The 14,347-nt window shown below is 41.6% G+C and overlaps 1 protein-coding gene across 2 annotated transcripts in view; it reads right to left on the reverse strand.

Annotated features, from left to right (window-relative positions):
* The window catches only part of LOC140113736 (uncharacterized), a 32,513-nt gene extending 18,586 nt beyond the window's left edge, over positions 1–13,927 (reverse strand). The window contains exons 1-3 of one of the 2 annotated variants that reach the window (XM_072132657.1): positions 13,822–13,927; positions 7,297–7,426; positions 3,822–4,229 (exon numbers count right to left, since the gene is read on the reverse strand). In XM_072132657.1, coding sequence (XP_071988758.1) covers positions 3,822–4,229; positions 7,297–7,303 — 415 coding nt within the window. In that variant the 5' untranslated portion in view covers positions 7,304–7,426; positions 13,822–13,927. The remainder of the gene's footprint in view (positions 1–3,821; positions 4,230–7,296; positions 7,427–13,821) is intronic. The other variant, XM_072132658.1, reaches the window with a different exon arrangement.
* Positions 13,928–14,347: the final 420 nt, after the last annotated feature.

Below are 14,347 nucleotides of genomic sequence, written 5' to 3' on the forward strand. Positions count from 1 at the left end.
ACCTGGAGTAGTGTGTGTCTGGCTGTACATGTAATATACCTGGAGTAGTGTCTGGCTGTACATGTAATACACCTGGAGTAGTGTGTGTCCGGCTGTACATGTAATATACCTGGAGTAGTGTGTGTCCGGCTGTACATGTAATATACCTGGAGTAGTGTGTGTCTGGCTGTATATGTAATATACCTGGAGTAGTGTGTGTCTGGCTGTACATGTAATATACCTGGAGTAGTGTGTGTCTGGCTGTACATGTAATATACCTGGAGTAGTGTGTGTCTGGCTGTACATGTAATATACCTGGAGTAGTGTCTGTCTGGCTATACATGTAATATACCTGGAGTAGTGTGTGTCTGGCTGTACATGTAATATACCTGGAGTAGTGTGTGTCTGGCTGTACATGTAATATACCTGGAGTAGTGTGTGTCCGGCTGTACATGTAATATACCTGGAGTAGTGTGTGTCTGGCTGTACATGTAATATACCTGGAGTAGTGTGTGTCTGGCTGTACATGTAATATACCTGGAGTAGTGTGTGTCTGGCTGTACATGTAATATACCTGGAGTAGTGTGTGTCTGGCTATACATGTAATATACCTGGAGTAGTGTGTGTCTGGCTATACATGTAATATACCTGGAGTAGTGTGTGTCTGGCTGTATATGTAATATACCTGGAGTAGTGTGTGTCTGGCTGTACATGTAATATACCTGGAGTAGTGTGTGTCTGGCTGTACATGTAATATACCTGGAGTAGTGTGTGTCTGGCTATACATGTAATATACCTGGAGTAGTGTGTGTCTGGCTATACATGTAATATACCTGGAGTAGTGTGTGTCTGGCTGTATATGTAATATACCTGGAGTAGTGTGTGTCTGGCTGTACATGTAATATACCTGGAGTAGTGTGTGTCTGGCTGTACATGTAATATACCTGGAGTAGTGTGTGTCTGGCTGTACATGTAATATACCTGGAGTAGTGTGTGTCTGGCTATACATGTAAAATACCTGGAGTAGTGTGTGTCTGGCTGTACATGTAATATACCTGGAGTAGTGTGAGTCTGGCTATACATGTAATATACCTGGAGTAGTGTGTGTCTGGCTGTACATGTAATATACCTGGAGTAGTGTGTATCTGGCTGTACATGTAATATACCTGGAGTAGTGTGTGTCTGGCTGTACATGTAATATACCTGGAGTAGTGTGTATCTGGCTGTACATGTAATATACCTGGAGTAGTGTGTGTCTGGCTGTACATGTAATATACCTGGAGTAGTGTGTGTCTGGCTGTACATGTAATACACCTGGAGTAGTGTGTGTCTGGCTATACATGTAGTATACCTGGAGTAGTGTGTGTCTGGCTGTACATGTAATATACCTGGAGTAGTGTGTGTCTGGCTGTACATGTAATATACCTGGAGTAGTGTGTGTCTGGCTGTACATGTAATATACCTGGAGTAGTGTGTGTCTGGCTATACATGTAATATACCTGGAGTAGTGTGTGTCTGGCTGTATATGTAATATACCTGGAGTAGTGTGTGTCTGGCTGTACATGTAATATACCTGGAGTAGTGTGTGTCTGGCTATACATGTAATATACCTGGAGTAGTGTGTGTCTGGCTGTACATGTAATATACCTGGAGTAGTGTGTGTCTGGCTGTACATGTAATACACCTGGAGTAGTGTGTGTCTGGCTGTACATGTAATATACCTGGAGTAGTGTGTGTCTGGCTGTACATGTAATATACCTGGAGTAGTGTGTGTCTGGCTGTACATGTAATATACCTGGAGTAGTGTGTGTCTGGCTGTACATGTAATATACCTGGAGTAGTGTGTGTCTGGCTGTACATGTAATATACATGGAGTAGTGTGTGTCTGGCTATACATGTAATATACCTGGAGTAGTGTCTGTCTGGCTATACATGTAATATACCTGGAGTAGTGTGTGTCTGGCTGTATATGTAATATACCTGGAGTAGTGTGTGTCTGGCTGTACATGTAATATACCTGGAGTAGTGTGTGTCTGGCTGTACATGTAATATACCTGGAGTAGTGTGTGTCTGGCTGTATATGTAATATACCTGGAGTAGTGTGTGTCTGGCTGTACATGTAATATACCTGGAGTAGTGTGTGTCTGGCTATACATGTAATATACCTGGAGTAGTGTGTGTCTGGCTGTACGTGTAATATACCTGGAGTAGTGTGTGTCTGGCTGTACATGTAATATTCCTGGAGTAGTGTGTGTCTGGCTATACATGTAATATACCTGGAGTAGTGTGTGTCTGGCTGTACATGTAATATACCTGGAGTAGTGTGTGTCTGGCTGTACATGTAATATACCTGGAGTAGTGTGTGTCTGGCTGTACATGTAATATACCTGGAGTAGTGTCTGGCTGTACATGTAATATACCTGGAGTAGTGTGTGTCTGGCTGTACATGTAATATACCTGGAGTAGTGTGTGTCCGGCTGTACATGTAATATACCTGGAGTAGTGTGTGTCTGGCTGTACATGTAATATACCTGGAGTAGTGTGTGTCTGGCTGTACATGTAATATACCTGGAGTAGTGTGTGTCTGGCTGTACATGTAATATACCTGGAGTAGTGTGTGTCTGGCTGTACATGTAATATACCTGGAGTAGTGTGTGTCTGGCTGTACATGTAATATACCTGGAGTAGTGTGTGTCTGGCTGTACATGTAATATACCTGGAGTAGTGTGTGTCTGGCTGTACATGTAATATACCTGGAGTAGTGTGTGTCTGGCTATATATGCAATGACCAGAGCCTGACCGCATTGTGGGAGCTATCTCGATTCCCTTGTACATGAGCGTTTGGCTTGTAGTGTGTTTTGGTGCCAGAGCTGGGTCACAGTTGGCTTCGTCCAGGAGAACTGGTCCTCCTCCACACCTGTCAGGGCCAGTAAGAAGAGGAGGAGGCCACAATATAGTGGGAGGTTCATCCTGGGACACTCCCGGTGTATGTGTAGTGAAGGAATACCTGGGCAGATAGCGAATGAGAGGTCCGTGATGTTAGTGGCAGCCAGAGATCACACATGGAGACACGGATGATGAGTTCTTAACTCAGACTCTTTATTCACCAGACCTATTATATATTTAATAGGGAGGCTTTCAGGAGCCAGAAGAGCCGGCTCTATTTAGTGAGCGAAGCCTAATGATCCAGCTCACTAAGAAGAGCCGGACTTCCCATCACTACTCAGGACTGCAGCCAGAGGGACTATTTATAAACTTCCACTCAAGTTGAATTCCAGGTTTCCAACGAATGGCTGCCCTCGCAGCAGGGAAGGATAACATAGGGTTACATTTAATTGTAAACTATAACCCTTCTTTCACAGACACATCACACTTCCGTTGCAATACTACAAATAGTTACTAGATGCTAACATAGGTAAAAATGCGTCCTTGGGCAATAGCTAAATTATCCTGACTTAGCTCCTAGAGCAGTGCACAATCTGCTCACTAGACAGGGATCCAACTGGAGCTGGTTTATTGTGTAATGTCCTATCCTGCGGGCCATTACATGTACATGTACTGTGCCAGGAGTTGTGTGTATCTGGATGTGTACATGGAGTAGTGTGTTTCTGCATGTCCCTGCAATGTACCTGGAGTAATTGTATTGTATCTGTACCTGGAGCAGTGTGCACTCTACCTGGGATTGTGTGTGTGCCCATGGTATATGTTATTTATGTATCAATAAATATAAATTATGTAAATTATGGTTTCTGAATATACAATACATCTAGAGAGGTGTCATACTGATAGTATTGTAGACACTTTTTGAGCTCTGTTGCTCTGTACTATAGATAATTACTCACCGTTTGCAATGTTCTTGCTTTTGACCCCAATCTTGGTGGCTTGTCCCAGCAGCCATGGGACCTTCTCATTGTCGGGCTGTGGACCTTTGTAGAAAGCTCCATCATTGGTGACACCGTACAATTCTCCATTTGGATGAAAGAAAAGGATTTTGAAGTCTCTCCATTCTCTTCTGCCGACTCTTCTGGCCGTAGAAAACCAATCTTCATCTCTATTTGATGGAACCGGTCCCCTGTACAGATCTCCATCACGTACACAAAAGATGTCCCCTCCGGGACTGCAGAGGACATGGCTGACATTATCCAATTTTCCGATAACTTTAGCCTGGGCAGAGTAGTTGTCTAGATGGTGTTTCGGTGGTGGATTAATTCTCATGGTCCCGTCCTCCGATATGGCCAGTAAGAGGGTGTCTAGAAGGAGAGAGTAGAGGGAAGCGTTGATGTAGAATGAGTCCTGTATCTTCCTCCACTGTAATTCATTATAACTTATATCTATCCTTAGTAAATGAACCCCAATGACATCATCACTCATGTAGGTCTGGGCTCTCGCACAGAGAACGATGCTGCCGACGGGATATAAAGAGGCAAGATGGCAGCGGCAGAACATTGTACTGGGTGCTGCTTCCATCTCTTGGGGAATGTCATGGCTGTATACACCATGTACCGGGGGCTGCCGCGTAGAAAAAGCCCAGTGGGTGGAGGATCTGCAGGGAACTCTAGCGGCTAAAAGACCCCCTTCATATTCCCCAGTGAAACAGAACCTTATCAGCCCAGTAGGCTGCCACCAGCTCTCATGTTATATAAGCCAGGTCCGTAACAGGATAATATTTGGTGAAGAGCCAACCTGGTAGCATGTATACAGCCAAGACACGGATGTGGGGATTCGTGGAACAAGATGAAATTTTATATTTAATTGCCTTAAAAAGAACCCTTCAGGAAAATTAACCCCTAATACTAAATATATTTTCATAAACTGCCATTAGAAAGCATTGCCCCTATCCCTTCATTGTCCCTCTACATGCCTGTAAACTTAAGCAATCAGGTGCAAATGACCTAAAAGATGTTCAATTAATCATTATTATATTCAGCAGTCCAGCTTATTGGGAGGCACAGCCACACCCCCAGTGCTTGACTGACAGCTTGTATAATGATGTGAGGCTGGCTCCTCCCTATACTACCTGGTGCTGGCGCCCCCTGCAGGCTGTGTGTATGAGAGATACAACTGCTCCAGGATGTAGCCATGTCTATAGCAGAACATGTCCGCCACTTGTGTAGCTGATGTCTGATATAGCATAACACAGTGGGGGTCATTTATCTTATCTCTGGATTTTTTGGCTAGTTTTTTTCCTGTCGTTTTTCCTTGTGTTAAATAGGGAATTTACTTAAGATCTCTTATTGAGACATTACAAATGTTGCACAATGTCGCAAGTCACTTCTTTCCATTTTCTAAGTTTTCCTTAAGTTTGGTTTAGTCTGGAGTTTTTTGCGCCCCAAAAAAATGTCGCAAATTTTAGACACTTTAAAATGATAAATGTAATTTGCATTTAGCACAACTGGAATGGAAGATAAATGTGTCTTACTGATATCTCTCCAAAAAGGGACAAAAATTACAATGCACCAAAAAATAAAAAAAAAACAGTAACAAAAATAACGATAAATGTCCCCCAGTGTGTCAGCAGTTAAAGCACAGACACCAGCAATGCTTTACTATACATTACACACAGACATGAGCAGGGGGAGGAGAGGGGAGGGGTAACAGGGGTGACATCACTGCCTCTGACCATGTGACCAGCCTCGTTTACATAATAAAGAAACAATTATTTTACAATGATTAATATATAAATTGACTAGATAAAGGCTGGGATGGATCCCTGTGACCTGCTCCAGCAAGTAGAGGTGACAGGACAAGTGACACAGACCTGATGACAGGTTTCCGTTAAGGGCACACGTAGATTGTGGGCCTAATGGGGACGGATAGTCCACACTTGATGATCATTCCTGCACTTACATGTTGAAAAGTTCCCCCAGGCAAAGACAATGGGCACAAGTGGTGCCCTGATTATAATAGGTGCAGACACACCCCTTCACACACATAGGAGGTCACTAGGGACCCTCCTACCTGGGATCAGATCTAGAATCTCAGAGAAGTTCCAGTTTTTCAATGGGGAGCTCTTGGGTTATGGTTCTGGTCTCATTGGATCGGGATGAATCCCTGGATCACATTGATACCGGAAATGACCCATTTGTTATGTTCCAATTCAGAAATAATGGACCTGCATGATCCTTGGTCTGAAAGCGGAGTGAAACTTTGATGCCAACACGGTCTGCGGAAATCTTTTGTGGCTCTTCCTCCCGGAGAGTCAATGACAATCTATCGGACTCAATTAGGCGATGAGAAATTGGGGGCGACTGGTACCATGAGGGCACTAACGCTAACTCCCCCTCTCTCCCAGGTGCATGTATTTTCCTATAAAAAAGTGTATTCTAGCAAACGCTGACTTCAGAAAGTTGATTCTCAATGGTAGATGAAGAGCGTGCAACACTATTATCTGCTTCCTCCTGCACCTTAGTGATGGACACGGCACAAAGGCAGATGGCACACGTTTTCATATATTTGGGACATTGGGGACATTTACTAAGGACCTTGCGCCAGTTTTCTGTTTGCACCTTCTTTCTCGTATTAACTGCTTGCCCAGGTGTATAAGAATATAGGAAGTGTCTGAGACACATTTGTTTTGTGGCGCAGCTGCAGTAGGCTTCATGTGACACCAATAAGGGGGCGTCCCGGGGCTTAGTCTGACCGAGCGCCAGATTTATCATTCAAAGTCCGACAGAAGTGTGCCGCGTGCACATGTTAAGGATACACCAGAAAAAAAGTGTTGCCCTCTGTCGGGGCCAGTGCAGGGAGCGCCAGATTCATGAAGAACGGGAGCCAGACATCATGAATATGGGGCCCCCTGCACTATACACAGGTAACTGCATAAAGTGCAGTTTGCACCAATCTTAGTAAATGTGCCCCATTGTCTGTGTCCAGCGTGAGGCTCACATAATGGGGGTCATTTACTAAGGGCCCGATTCGCGTTTTTCCGACATGTTACCCGAATATTTCCGATTTGCACCGATTGTACCTGAATTGCCCCGGGATTTTGGCGCACGCAATCGGATTGTGGCGCATCGGCGCCGGCATGCGCCAACGGAAATCGGGTGGCGTGGCTGAACGAAAACCCGACGTATTCGGAAAAACCGCCGCATTTAAAAACGGAAAATGTGTCACTCGGGATGCGCTTACCTTTACTCAGCCGGCCTCGGAGAATTCCGGCACGTTCCGATGCTTTTCAGCGCAGCAGCGCCACCTGGTGGACGGCGGAGGAACTACCTTATGAAATCCCGGCCGGACCCGAATCCAGCGCAGAGAATGCGCCGCTGGATCGCGAATGGACCGGGTAAGTAAATCTGCCCCAGTATCTCACATACTCACTGGCCATCACAGTTATGTAGTCGCTATCGGAGGAGACTCGGCCAAGTAGTTGATCGATTTTCTTTCTTGTGTTACTTTTGCATGTAGATTATTTCAGATTCTTCTTTTGGGGTCACTTTTCTGTTAATTTCTGCACAGTGGACAGATGGATTATTGTGTCTGTTAGATATCAGTATTATGACATAGTCAAGTACAAGCCGGCAATTGCCACAAGAAGAAAATACATGTAGATTAATTCACTTTAAAATCTTTATAGAGTTTAATGGAAACCTAACATCTCCGTTCTTCCTTCCGGTGGCAGGTTTTACTTATGAATGACATGGGAGCCCTTTATAGGGCTAATCCTTGAGTGGCTGTAACTTTATAAATCTTTTATCCCCCAATATGCAAATATCTGAAAGAGGCTACTGGGGTGTGGAGTAGTTGGAGCTGAAGCTGCACGGTGCGGCTACTCCACACCCTAGTAGCCTCTGGATCCTCCTACTACGAGATCTTCAGTGTGCAGCTCCTGGTGGTTGCGCGCACTTGTCCGCGCTCTGCATAGACTTTATATGCAGAGCCGCCCGCCGCGTACTTGGCTCCGAAACCGGAGCTGCTGTCCATGCTTAATAGCTCTGGCTTCGCAGCCGAGTACGCACAGCTGCCGGCTCTACATAGAGAGTCTATGCAGAGCGCGGACAGGTGCGGGAAACTACCAGGAGCTGCTCGCTGAAGATCTCGTAATAGAAGGATCCAAAGAGGCTACAGGGGCGTGGAGTAGTTGCACCGTGCAACTTCAGCTCCGCCTACTCCACGCCCCAGTAGCCTCTTTTAGATATTTGCATATTAGGTGATAAAAGATTTATAAAGTTACAGGCCACACAAGGATAGGCCCTAAAAAGTTCTCCCATGTCATTCATATGTAGAACCTGCCACCGGATCTACCTCAATAGGTGGACCGGAGTTGGTAGGTTTCCTTTAGTATTCCCCCAGTATTATTTGTCTCTAGTTGTAGTTTTGTAATGTGGAGCTTTCATGTTTGGCCTGAATGCCGACAGGGCGCGGCCGACTGGGTTCACATGATTTGGCGATGTGAAATGACCTTCAAACTGGAATAAAATATTAGGTGCTTTATCTAAGTCATTAAGAGTTTCTTGGCGATAGAAGCTCTTACTGATAGAAGGATAAAGAAATCCCTTTAATGTAGATTATTCTATCACTTCTTATCCATGTCCTGCACTTTACAAACCTTCAAAGGTAACCGGAAAATCATAACATATTATCTGGCCTCATACTTGCACCATAATATATCCTCTGCTCTAATACCTGCACCATAATATATCATCTGCTCTAATACCTGCACCATAATATATCATCTGGTCTAATACCTGCACCATAATATATCCTCTGCTCTAATACCTGCACCATAATATATCATCTGCTCTAATACCTGCACCATAATATATCATCTGGTCTAATACCTGCACCATAATATATCATCTGGTCTAATACCTGCACCATAATATATCATCTGCTCTAATACCTGCATCATAATATATCATCTGCTCTAATACCTGCACCATAATATATCATCTGCTCTAATACCTGCACCATAATATATCATCTGCTCTAATACCTGCACCATAATATATCATCTGCTCTAATACCTGCACCATAATATATAATCTGCTCTAATACCTGCACCATAATATATCATCTGCTCTAATACCTGCACCATAATATATCATCTGCTCTAATACCTGCACCATAATATATCATCTGGTCTAATACCTGCACCATAATATATCCTCTGCTCTAATACCTGCACCATAATATATCATCTGCTCTAATACCTGCACCATAATATATCATCTGCTCTAATACCTGCACCATAATATATCATCTGGTCTAATACCTGCACCATAATATATCATCTGCTCTAATACCTGCATCATAATATATCATCTGCTCTAATACCTGCACCATAATATATCATCTGCTCTAATACCTGCACCATAATATATCATCTGCTCTAATACCTGCACCATAATATATCATCTGCTCTAATACCTGCACCATAATATATAATCTGCTCTAATACCTGCACCATAATATATCATCTGCTCAAATACCTGCACCATAATATATCATCTGCTCTAATACCTGCACCATAATATATCATCTGGTCTAATACCTGCACCATAATATATCATCTGGTCTAATACCTGCACCATAATATATCATCTGCTCTAATACCTGCATCATAATATATCATCTGCTCTAATACCTGCACCATAATATATCATCTGCTCTAATACCTGCACCATAATATATCAACTGCTCTAATACCTGCACCATAATATATCATCTGCTCTAATACCTGCACCATAATATATCATCTGCTCTAATACCTGCACCATAATATATCATCTGCTCTAATACCTGCACCATAATATATCATCTGCTCTAATACCTGCACCATAATATACCATCTGCTCTAATACCTGCACCATAATATATCATCTGCTCTAATACCTGCACCATAATATATCATCTGCTCTAACACCTGCACCATAATATATCATCTGCTCTAATACCTGCACCATAATATATCATTTGCTCTAATACTTGCACCATAATATATCATCTGCTCTAATACCTGCACCATAATATATCATCTGCTCTAATACCTGCACCATAATATACCATCTGCTCTAATACCTGCACCATAATATATCATCTGCTCTAATACCTGCACCATAATATATCATCTGCTCTAATACCTGCACCATAATATATCATCTGCTCTAATACCTGCACCATAATATATCATCTGCTCTAATACCTGATCATAATAAATCATCTGCTCTAGTACCTGCACCACAATATATCACCTGCTCTAATACCTGCACCACAATATATCATATGCTCTAATACCTGCACCATAATATATCATCTGCTCTAATACCTGCACCATAATATATCATCTGCTCTAATGCCCGCACCATAATATATCATCTGCTCTAATACCCGCACCATAATATATCATCTGGTCTAATACCTGCACCATAATATATCATCTGCTCTAATACCTGCATCATAATATATCATCTGCTCTAATACCTGCACCATAATATATCATCTGCTCTAATACCTGCACCATAATATATCATCTGCTCTAATACCTGCACCATAATATATCATCTGCTCTAATACCTGCACCATAATATATCATCTGCTCTAATGCCCGCACCATAATATATCATCTGCTCTAATACCCGCACCATAATATATCATCTGCTCTAATACCTGCACCATAATATATCATCTGCTCTAATGCCCGCACCATAATATATCATCTGCTCTAATACCCGCACCATCATATATCATCTGCTCTAATACCTGCACCATAATATATCATCTGCTCTAATACCTGCACCATAACATATCATCTGCTCTAATACCTGCACCATAATATATCATCTGCTCTAATACCTGCACCATAATATATCATCTGCTCTAATACCTGCACCACAATATATCATCTGCTCTAATACCTGCATCATAATATATCATCTGCTCTAATACCTGCATCATAATATATCATCTGCTCTAATACCTGCACCATAATATATCATCTGCTCTAATACCTGCACCATAATATATCATCTGCTCTAATACCTGCACCATAATATATCATCTGCTCTAATGCCCGCACCATAATATATCATCTGCTCTAATACCCGCACCATAATATATCATCTGCTCTAATACCTGCACCATAATATATCATCTGCTCTAATGCCCGCACCATAATATATCATCTGCTCTAATACCTGCACCATAATATATCATCTGCTCTGATACCTGCGCCATAATATATCATCTGCTCTAATACTTGCACCATAATATATCATCTGCTCTAATACCTGCACCATAATATATCATCTGCTCTAATACCTGCATCATAATATATCATCTGCTCTAATACCTGCATCATAATATATCATCTGCTCTAATACCTGCACCATAATATATCATCTGCTCTAATACCTGCACCATAATATATCATCTGCTCTAATACCTGCACCATAATATATCATCTGCTATAATACCTGCACCATCATATATCATCTGCTCTAATACCTGCACCATCATATATCATCTGCTCTAATACCTGCACCATAATATATCATCTGCTCTAATACCTGCACCATAATATATCATCTGCTCTAATACCTGCACCATAATATATCATCTGCTCTAATACCTGCATCATAATATATCATCTGCTCTAATACCTGCATCATAATATATCATCTGCTCTAATACCTGCATCATAATATATCATCTGCTCTAATACCTGCATCATAATATATCATCTGCTCTAATACCTGCATCATAATATATCATCTGCTCTAATACCTGCATCATAATATATCATCTGCTCTAATACCTGCATCATAATATATCATCTGCTCTAATACCTGCATCATAATATATCATCTGCTCTAATACCTGCATCATAATATATCATCTGCTCTAATACCTGCACCATAATATATCATCTGCTCTAATACTTGCACCATAATATATCATCTGCTCTAATACTTGCACCATAATATATCATCTGCTCTAATACCTGCACCATAATATATCATCTGCTCTAATACCTGCACCATAATATATCATCTGCTCTAATACCTGCACCATAATATATCACCTGCTCTAATACCTGCACCATAATATATCATCTGCTCTAATACCTGCACCATAATCTCGGAGCTTTTGGCAGACTTCAGAACAAATCACAACCAAGTTCTTGTTATTGCGGCTCAGACATGTCTTCTGCTCTTTCCTATGTGCACTGGCTGGAGCATTGCTGTATTATGTATTATTATGTGCCAGACAGGACTCATCAATAACCCCTAACCCTGTATATAAAATATCTGCATATAGCACATGTAGGACAATATGTATCCACATCATATGATTACTGTATGGGAGAAGAATTGTATGTTTCTGCTTCTATTATTACAGTCCTTGTATTGGATGTGGTTTGACTGACTACTGTAACTTACTTAGACATTCAGATTTTTCTTTTTCCTTATGCATCCAGTCCTATCACACACACTCACACATCCACATATACACATGCACAACACCATGCGAACACACGCAAACACATCCTATGTGCGCACATGTACACAACCAAACACACAACTACATGTGCACACACATATACACAAATACATGCACACACACACACACATACACAAACACATATGCACAACTAAACACACAACTACATGTGCGCACACACACACAAACACAAATACATGCACACACACACAAACACAAATACATGCACACACACACATACACATATACACAAATACATGCACACACACATATACACAAATACATGCACACACACACATACACAAACACATATACACAACCAAACACACAACAACATGAGCACACACACACATATACATAAACACATGCACAAACACAACCAAATGAACACACACATATGCACTCACACACATACACATACATAGATACAAACATGCACACACACACATACACAAACACATATACACAACCAAACACACAACTACATGTGCACACATACACAAACACATATACATTAACACATGCACACACACAACCAAATGAACACACACATATGCACCCACACACATACATAGATACACACATACACATGCACACATACACATACATAGATACACACACATGCACACACACACATACGTAGATACACACATGCACATGCACACATACATAGATACACACATGCACACACACACATACATAGATACACACACATGCACACACACACATACATAGATACACACATGCATATGCACACATACATAGATACACACATGCACATGCACACATACATACATACACACATACACATGCACACATACATAGATACACACATGCACATGCACACATACATAGATACACACATGCACATGCACACATACATAGATACACACATGCACATGCACACATACATAGATACACACATGCACACACACACATACATAGATACACACATGCATATGCACACATACATAGATACACACATGCACATGCACACATACATACATACACACATACACATGCACACATACATAGATACACACATGCACATGCACACATACATAGATACACACATGCACATGCACACATACATATATATGCATATGCACATGCACACATACATAGATGCACACATACATAGATACACACATACATAGATACGCACATGCACACATACATAGATACACACATACATAGATACACACATGCACATGCACACATACATAGATACACACATGCACACATACATAGATACACACACATGCACATACATAGATACACACACATACACATGCACACATACATAGATACACACACATACACATGCACACATACATAGATACACACACATACACATGCACACATGCACATACATAGATACACACATACACAGAAATGTATTACCTTGAGTTTTTTAATTCTGTCTGGAGATTCCTGTAACCTTTTTTCCGTGTTATCTTGAATGTCTGGGAGTAGAAGGTGTAAGATGCTATGTCATAGTCAGTGAAAGTTGCTGGAGGCGGAGCTTATGGTAGGCGGGGCAGTGTGATTTTTTTATATTTCTTTATTCATCATGGGAACAGCAGAGGTGAAGGTGGAGGCGCCGCTCCCACACAATAGGGATCACATCAATGACTAAAGAAATCAGCGAGATGTAAAGTAATTGGAGAAGAAGGGGGAATCCAATATTATAATGGAGCCTGGGAAAGATCATTTACAGGATGGGGATAAAATTATATGCTGTTATTAATGGGAACTGGTCACTAAATTACCAACCCCCCTCATGTAGGGAGTGAAATGTCCTTCCTAGAGTCCTTGTTATGTGAAGTCTCACCTGTTCAGCTATAAATAATCTTTTTGAATGTTTTGTGAAACAAGCAGAAAAGTGTCATCTTTTGCCAACAACGAGTCAGAGGCCGGAGGAGAGCAA

The sequence above is a fragment of the Engystomops pustulosus genome, chromosome 1, assembly GCF_040894005.1.
Source record: "Engystomops pustulosus chromosome 1, aEngPut4.maternal, whole genome shotgun sequence".
In the NCBI taxonomy this organism is placed as follows: Eukaryota; Metazoa; Chordata; class Amphibia; order Anura; family Leptodactylidae; genus Engystomops; species Engystomops pustulosus.